The following is a 9,289-nucleotide window of genomic DNA, read 5'->3' as shown; positions in this document are numbered from 1 at the left end:
GTGTGTGTGTGTGTGTGTGTGTGTGTGTGTGTACGTGCACACTCTAGTCTCTACTTCTGTTTTATGCACATGCATCCATTTTTTCTTGTATTCCCACACACATACCATATAGGCATTACGTCTTTTCAAATGGCAGATGGAATTAGGTCAGTGGGATCCAGTCCAGAATTTTTGTTTTCTGTCGAGCAGTTACCTTGCTCTTTTGTACCCACAACATTTAACCTAAGGCTTATTTAACCTGCAAGGTTTGGGGGAGTTCGGCCTCAGGTACACACCTTGAGGTGTGAACAGGGGCAACTTTTAGAGGACACAAGAGTCTGGCAATGAAGGCAGAGCCCTGAGGTCTGAGGCTGGCACAAGGACGCAGACTGCCACTGAGAGGATTATGATACAAACACAGCCAACTATTCCAACAGTCGACTCTGTAGTCATGGGAAAATATCATTGAAATGCTCTCCTTTTCGATTTTTTCAGAAATGGTCATTTTCTTCAAAGCAAAGGTTTACCTTAGTAGAATGATTTCCAACTTCAGTGCACCTACCCTGTATAGGAGATCTTAAACATTCAACTTCAGAGCTGTGTTTTAGTGTATATTATATAATTTGTGTATATGACTTTCATTTTTGGCCAGTTACATCTTTGAGCTGTGGCTAACAATATCTGTAGTTATGTGGGTGACAGTAGACTTAGCATTTTTTTTTTTCTCCTATTAAGGTATGTCTTGCATACCAATATTAAAAAAGGAGTTTAAAGGTACCTTGGATCAAATGTCTGGGCTGCTCTCTCCTGCACACTGACCATTAATAATAGGAAGGACTACAACCGTGTAACTCCACATTGTCTTTGTAAAACATCATTATGGTGGGACCATGCTGTTTTTCTGTCTGTCTTGAACCCAGGAGCTGATCTGCCCTGAACAGCAGCAACTCGGCCTGCATAAATAAACACCTTTCCTGCTACTGCTTACTTTTAATTAGACCAAGGTCCATTTTACCCCACAGACAGAAAGATACTGTTGAAGGCATATAAGATATTTGAAGACAACCTTTGACTTTCCACTCATTATAAAATGTCACTACCTCTGCAGGTGCTGGTGGGTGGTCACCTCTGGACAGTGACCATTACCAGTGGCTACAAGTGGACCTGGGTTCCAGAAAGCAGGTGAGCGCCATAGCAACGCAGGGCCGCTACAGCAGCTCCGATTGGACAACGCGGTATCGTCTCCTCTACAGCGACACAGGAAGGAACTGGAAACCATATCACCAAGACGGCAACATTTGGGTGAGTGAATAAGAAGTGTATGTTTGGGTGTTTGCATGCTTTTGTGCGTGCTTGCGCGTGTGTGGGTGTGGGTGCGCGCGCACATGTAAACTATGGCCACAGGCTATCAGCTCTATAAATTGGCTTTTTTTAGATTGTTGGGTTATGATTGTAGATAACCATATATAAAGTTGTTAGCATAACATAGCGTTGTTCTGGAAAAATATCTGTTTCTGTAACTACACATGTATGTTTTAAAAGGATTGGTAAGAAGGCAAATAGTATATATACTATATATATGTGTATTATGTAATGTTACTGTGTAATGTATTATGTAATGTATTATGATAGAAAAGTATATGAAATGACACTGGGTAAAAAAATAAATTAAATTTTTTTTTGTCATTATCAATAAAATGTGAAGCTCGTTTTTCACCCTCACTTAACTCAGAGCAGAAAACCAAGTGTGGGAGTGCAACAGCATGTTTCACATAAATATTCAATGAATTACCTCAGTTCTTACCAAATGTAATATGTCGACCACAGACCTTATTCCCCAATGACTTTATCCCTTGACATTGTGTTGTGTGGTGTTGTCTCTGTGGCTTTATCGTTTACCGTACGTCTCTTATTCCAAACCAACAGACCTCCGTCACTGCACTGTTAGCAAGCACTTAAGTGGGCCATCTGACAATCTGTAATCATTAGCTAATGGGGTAATGTCCCACACTATTCACTGTTGCTGTATGGTGAAGGGCGACAGGTGATAACAGACAGGCTTTCAGGGAGAGGACAGGAGAAGAATACAATAGCCCTGTCATGAATAATGTTGACACAGCAGTCAGCATAAATCTAAAACATGGAGGTGAGGAGGCTGATTGCTTGTTCATCTGCACCGGTGGAGACAGGATATGTATTTTTAGTTTCTCCAATCGATCTGATCTGCTACAAGAACATTAGGTATACTGTATGAACTCTACATGGCTTTACTTTATTGGTAATTGTCAACACATTAATTAACATCAATATGATGTAAATGTATCAGATTTTGCAAAGAGGTTAACAAACAAGATATACAAATGTAGACAAAACAACATCAAGGACATACTGTATTACTGCATGCAACATACATTGAAATAAAACCAAGTAAAAAAAACAGTAAAAACAGAGCATGCATATAGTACGTACTGTGTAAGCATCTATGTTGAGGTAAAAAAGCCTTGACAACAGATAGAATGGAAAAAAAGCTGATCCTGTTGACCTGTTTCTGAAAAATCACTGGATACAGAATGTTACAGTGAATCCAATAAGAAAAACTTTATTTCCCAAGATGCTAAAAAAAATATAATTGTCAAGTAGTTACACATTTTCTCAACGCAATATGTTATACATTTCTTCTGCAATTTTGTAATGAATCATTACATAATGCGTCCGTTCTTACAAAATGTGAGTGTTTATGTAATTACCAACCAACATGGATGTCTTCATTCATTTTTTATAACATTGGCATGTTTATTTTATGAATTCTAGCATTATTCAGGGTGACTCAAGAACGCAACAAAATGCTCCAGTGAGACTGTGGAAGAAAAGGGATCTGTATTGTCTAAACCATGATTGACAGATATTGTGTACAGGGAGACCAGTCACTTTGAAGTCTAGAATTGTTGAAACATAATTACCATGCCAACAATATTATAAATATCATATAGCATGCCATGATACATGATTCGTGCTAGAATTCATAAAATAAACATGTCCTAAACAATGTCAACATTGTCACAAAAAATGAATAAAGAAATCCATTTTGGTTTGTTATTACATAATGCCCCATATTGTTACATTTTCATGAAAACAAGTCCGACCCCCACATTTTTTAAGAACAATGCGGAGAAATTTATACCATATTGCGTTCAGAGTTTTTATTACAAAATGCGGCCGATTATTACATAATGCAGGTGTAATTGCATAATGAAGGGAAAATGTGTTGCATTTTGACATTTTACATACTACTACAAAATGCATTGTTATTACATAAAGCATTTTTACACACATCTCCAGTTCAAGAGATGTACTTTTACTAATCTGGGGTTAGTATACACTGACAGGTAAATTGGCTTTCCTGCTAGTGTTATTAAAGGTAGGTGAAGTCCAATGCTTGCTCTCGTAGCAGCCACTCTGACACAACACAATGGTCTAATTATGACATTAACATGCCTAATAGTATAACATACAAGTAAGCATTTTATTGGTGCAGCTTGTTGATTGTTGAGGGTACACAAGCTTAACAAAGTGTTAACTAGCAGGCATAATTCCAGGCACAGTATCTTTGAATTAACACTAACCCCTCTTACATGGAAAGAAAACTCTGTGTGGGCAGTGGGCATGTCTTCTAAAAGGCATAGAGCCTCAATGAAGATTTATGTACACCAGCACACCTACACTATGAGAAGATCTAAAGAATCTTGTTCACCAGCCACATTATTAAGAGCTCTAGTTTGTGTGTGTTTTCATAGATGTGAACACTGTGTTTCCTTATGTGTGCATTTTTGTTTGCTGCTATGATATTAAGCTCTGCATTCAGCCTCGAAAAGCGTCATCATTATTCTTTCTTTTAGTACTGTAAGCCTGGATGCAGTGACAAATATGGATCACTTACAGTTGAAAGTAAATTAAGCTGTTGTTTTTGTGTGCTGCATTAACCCTGATGTATTGCCTCTAATATTTCTGCAAAAACTCCAAAACACATTCATCTTGGATGTATTTGTAACTATTGCCAACTTTTTTTGCCTCAATGTAGGACATATATATTGCTTTTTAATTTATTGCCAGTGTAATTCAAAAATATTGCTTAATATTGCTTATGTAAACAAATACAGAGCCAATCATTTTAAGCTAGGCATATACCATCAATAACCCCCACTGCAGTAACAAACAAAACTGGAGCCATTTGTTTCTCTCTGTCTCTTGTATTTCAAAGAGGCTTTGGGATTGCAGCAAGCAATCTACATTAATGAACACACACGTATGCACACATACTGCTACTCCTACTAAGGCAAAAAATAGACCTGTTTGTGCGTGTGTGTGTGTGTGTGTGTGTGTGTGTGTAAGTGGTGATAATATTGGAGCTATCAGTTCTATTGATTAAAGGGACGGGGTTGGGATGGTAGGTTGCTACAGCCAACTTAATGTTACACACACACACACACACACACACACACACACACACACACACACACAGACACACACACAGCTACTATCAGGCCCTGTTTCAGCCCATTCAATCACATTCGGCTCAATCCCATTCACCACTGGATGAGGGTTCACACAGCGATCCCCAGAGAGAAAGCCACCTGTCCTGCAGTCTTATACATGACGATTCTATTCAGGAACATTTTGTCACCAATCACCACCTGCCGTTACTCCACACTGATGACTTCACTCTTTCACTGGCAAACTGAGAGGGCAACTTTCAGTCAAAGCGACAGTGTCGATGCTAGCTTAACTGTTGTGACTGTGATTCACTGGGAAGGATATTGATTAAAGCCTGGCAACTGCAGTATTGGTTTTGTGAAAAGTAATGTTTTGAATGCCTCACTAATGTACCACTGATGAGTCAAAGGACATTGAAAAATCCCTGCTATAATTAAAACTGGTCGATCAGAGGACAAAGCCTAAGAGACTGTCAATACTTGGATACTTTAATTAATCAGTTAGACAATAATCATACGTACAGGGGAACACTTATTGGCTGTAATGGAAGATGCAATGGATTTGTGCATGGATAATTTCTTGAGTTCTCATTGAACTACTACAGTAAATGGGGAGTGGAGTTTTTAACTAGTTTTGTAAAAAGCAACATGTTAATTAGCAGTCCTGCCCTCAGCAGAGGTTGGTAATAGTGGCTGGCAGTAATGCACTTTAAACAGTAGGAATGTTTCAAAAGAGAAGAAGAGGACGAAAAGCAAATGCAAAGACTCAGGTTTCAAATCTCTTAAAAAAGGTTTTAGGAGGTAAATTTAATGTGTTAGACCTTAATGATGAATTCTATGACTTGTTGTGTAACGCTGAAAACAATATCCTATTTGTTTGTTTAATTTCAGTGGGTATTTTACCAGTATTCATTTTTTGTTTGCTAAATTACACTTTGGCAAAGATGGCAAAAATAAAAAAAATAAAGATTTACAGATGTACTTACTTCAGCATCCTCTGAAAACCAATACTCAAAAAACAGTAGCAAAAGAAATGACAGAACGTGCATCTTAGAAAGGTCTTGCAAACCATTCAAATAATTAGCTAAATGTCTTTTGTCAGTTTAAGTTTCAGACTTTGGTGACACAGTTAACGCATCATGATGTAATGTGTGTCTCGGTGGGAACATTAAAGCAAAATGTGAAGTGTAGTCAATTGTGTGAAAGCACAGGAAAAAAAAAAACATTCTCAGTCTGACTGCACATTAAAACACAATTAACTTAACAAACATTTAAAGTCACATTTTCCTTCTACACACTTGTTTACCATAACTCTTATTCAGATAATGCCAGCAGGCCCCGTCTCCCACTGTCAGATTAATGTTTATTAATGTGGATGAGAAGCTTGAAGCTGCATGTACACCATTTGGCAGTAATGTATGTATCCAATAAACTAGCACAACCAGTGCTACCATATAGTCCTATATGTGATTGTTGGTCTATTTTTGGACATTGGCATAAATTCCTGCTGCCCAAAAGTGCTGCAATGGGACTGGTTTCTTTTCCGTAATGTATTATTGTAAATGTCTCTATATTTATGTTATATTACGGTTGCCTTTACCTGATATAAGGTGTGTAGACAGCATAGGGCTAGATTGCATACACACTCTGCATGTGTGTGATAGACATCCTACCTGTCACCAGCCGCGGAGCAGGTCACCCCAGACACAGGGCCTCTCTGTCAGCTGTGATTGAAACAAAGCTCTGGTGGCCTCCTCCTCCTCCATACACTGTTGTGTCTCCACAGCTCTGTATTCCACCTTAACAGTACCACCAAACGTCTGATTCCAGCATTATTTCAGGCTACTAGTTTCTTCCAAAAACACTGATATTGTCATCTTTTTCCTAACTCTACATAGGGCACACGCTTCTACTGGGGGAGCGGGAGGCTGCCCCTGGCTTTCTTTTTTTCTTTTTCTTTTTAAATTACAACTTGATTTATTTATCTCTGATTTTCCCAGTCAGTACTGAGAAAGAAAAGCAACCATAGGAATAAAAGTGCAGTGGTGTATTTTTAAACTTGAGCGATGTTTTTGCCTTCCGCGTTTTTGCATCTGATTAAATACAGACATTAAGTGTCTTGTGCATTTCCATTTTGGCATTTGGCTGACACTTTTATCTAGAGGGGCTTACATTAGGAGTGAAGTAAGTGTACATTAGTGCATAGGACAAGAAAGACAACACCAAAGCATAGAAACATGAATAAAATTAGTTAGTTTAAAAAGAGAGTGCTCAGAAAATCTTGCATGTTGCTTATTAAGATTGTATTATATTATATATATTATTTATTTTATATGTATAGCTGTATAACTACAAAACAAACATGTATAACAACAAACTAGTTTCAAGTGTTTCTCAGGGCCATTTGGTTACAAAGACACACTACCGTCTTTCAGTAACTACTGGGCCACTGGAAGACCCAACAGCTCTTTTTTGTGCAATTTAGCATGAATTACATACACTATATTAGAATGCACTTAGGCACATGCCTCCAACATACTTGAATATTCTGTGGAGACCCCTGTGTTATGAAGGACGAACGTGTAGAAGTGAATCTGCATCCTGCTAAATGTCAGCTTGTAATTGAGTGATTGGGAGGGGTGCTCCAGATCTCAGCAGAAGTGCGACTACACTGTTTCACTTTGTATTTGCTATGCTTTCCATGTATATGTTTTAATTTTTGGAACTAACATATTGCAAATATATTTTAAAGCTTCACCAATGATTAGTCTGGCATGGAATATTTTCCTTTCCCTGTGAAGCTTCTGACTAAAAATCATGTCTATGTGAGTGGGAGATAGAATGAAGTGTTGGCTTCACTCCGATATTATCAGAAGTAGGAGAAGAGGAGATATTATGTAAAAAGAAATATTTGACTAATTTCTTTACTCTAATTATAGCTGCACAATCTAGCAGCAACCACATTCAATGCCACTGCTGTTAAGAAAAGCCTTAAATGTTTTAATAATGATGGCCTTTCAATAACTCATCTTAAAATCAATTAAACCAACCCTAAATTCAACCACATACTCCTACTATGGTCAGAAGTTGACCACATGCACAGCCTTAGTGGTTCTATCTAAGTGGTGCTTCACATCAATGACCCTGTGAGAAACAAACAGCCATTGTTGTTCAGTCAAAGTATACTTGTGCTTGTTTCCTCTCTTAATAGGAAATATATTACAAAATGTGTAAAAGCACACTACATTCATACATGCATTGTTGAGCTCAATCCAGTGGTATCCAAGTTGTGATGTAATGAGTCAAGTCGCAGATGGAGATGATGCGTAGCTTCCACCCAAACAGAAACTGGTACCAGCTGATAAAACGGATTGGAGAGGGGGATCAAAGGAGATTATTTATGTCAGAGGAAAGGAGGTGCAATCATTTGATATTAATGCAAGATCTTTAAGAGGTTTAGCATTCAGTTTGATGTGTGTATTGATAGATATTATCCTCCTGTTTTGATCCTGACTCACATTGACCCAGCACATAAATTGCTAAAAGAGGCAACCGAGCACCCACATGCATTAAAACAAACACACACACACACACACACACACACACACACACTATGGTCATCAACATCATCGGTGGTAACTCAAGACGAGTATGACTGTCCTCAAGCTACATGTTTTTGGTGCAGTGTGGGCAGGGAAAAGTGGAGGTGTTGAGTGGTGGAGGAGCCTTTTCTCTTTTTCCTTGCGGTGCTGTCGCTTTGTCTCTGCGACACGGTTGAGTTCCATTTCCTGGCGCACAGCTTCTTCCTGCACAGATGTCTTCCAGCAGCGCCATTCCAAAGCGATGTGCTACACACACACACACACACACAAACACACACACACACACACACACACACACTCTCAATGACTACTGCCGACCAATTGCCGTTGGCCATTGTAAATGAATGATTACAGCCAGCATTAAAGTCCAAAATGTTTGAATTTAGCTAATCAAACCACAGAGTAACACATTACTCACAGTCATGTAGATGACTTGTAAGTTTTTTTGAATCTACATTGATTTTAAAGTCTCCTCTAACTTTCAGCTCTATATCTTAATCCGCTGCAGTGACTTCACAGGACTTGAACGTCAGCCTCTTTAATGTCACTTCACACCATTCCAGATAAGAGTTGTATGGAAATTAAAAATAGCTGAGTGTGAATAACGAAGATGATGAATTAAAACAGATAGTGAGGACACTTCCCAGTGAGTCATGGAAGTCTCTTGTGGTGCCACTTGAGTGGCTGCTATTAAATGTTCAAAGGAATGTCATGGACATTGTACTTGTGGCAGTGGACAAGGCATGAAAAGTTCAGACAGAATACTGTCTCAGTATTTTATATTAACAGTGCACAGGTGGTGCCCTAATAAACAATTAAAAAAGGTTTTATTTGGTTTTAGTTGGTGAGGAGTGGCATCTGTCTAACTAATTTTGCTGAATACAACTTGCCTCTTTTCAAATTGTTCTCGAGGAGGAGTCAAACATGAATAAGTGTGAAAAGGTTGGCCGCCTCAAGCATTTTGTAAAAACACACATACACTCAAAAATAATGAGTTGTTAGCATGCACACACATATAGACACACAAGAACACAGCAACTTAGCTCCATGTGGTCTGTGAGGTTTTATAACCGAGCTAGGAAGGCAGACTTCACTCCATCAATGTGTTGGTCCCTGGTGAGCAGAGGGCAGAGAAGGTGCCAAATGTTCACAGCCTGAGTAATGGGCTCTTAAAGCTCTATTCTTTCCCCATGTGTGTGTGTGTGTGTGTGTGTGTGT

General features: G+C 38.6%; 1 protein-coding gene and 1 long non-coding RNA gene across 3 annotated transcripts in view; one reads left to right on the top strand and one right to left on the bottom strand.

The window, feature by feature from the left end:
- Positions 1–2,429, bottom strand: part of LOC116671980 (uncharacterized) — a 10,327-nt gene extending 7,898 nt beyond the window's left edge. The window contains exon 1 of the long non-coding RNA XR_004327435.1: positions 2,418–2,429. This is a non-coding gene — a long non-coding RNA (uncharacterized LOC116671980). The remainder of the gene's footprint in view (positions 1–2,417) is intronic.
- cntnap2a (contactin associated protein 2a) overlaps positions 1–9,289 on the top strand; it is a 351,650-nt gene that overhangs the window by 167,631 nt on the left and 174,730 nt on the right. For both annotated transcript variants that reach the window (XM_032503457.1, XM_032503458.1), the window contains exon 3: positions 1,088–1,281. In XM_032503457.1, the coding sequence (XP_032359348.1) occupies positions 1,088–1,281 (194 nt within the window). The remainder of the gene's footprint in view (positions 1–1,087; positions 1,282–9,289) is intronic.

Source organism: Etheostoma spectabile, chromosome 22 (genome assembly GCF_008692095.1).
Source record: "Etheostoma spectabile isolate EspeVRDwgs_2016 chromosome 22, UIUC_Espe_1.0, whole genome shotgun sequence".
Taxonomy (NCBI): domain Eukaryota; kingdom Metazoa; phylum Chordata; class Actinopteri; order Perciformes; family Percidae; genus Etheostoma; species Etheostoma spectabile.
The sequence above is the reverse complement of the archived record's forward strand: the minus strand, read 5'-3'. Positions and strand labels throughout refer to the sequence as shown.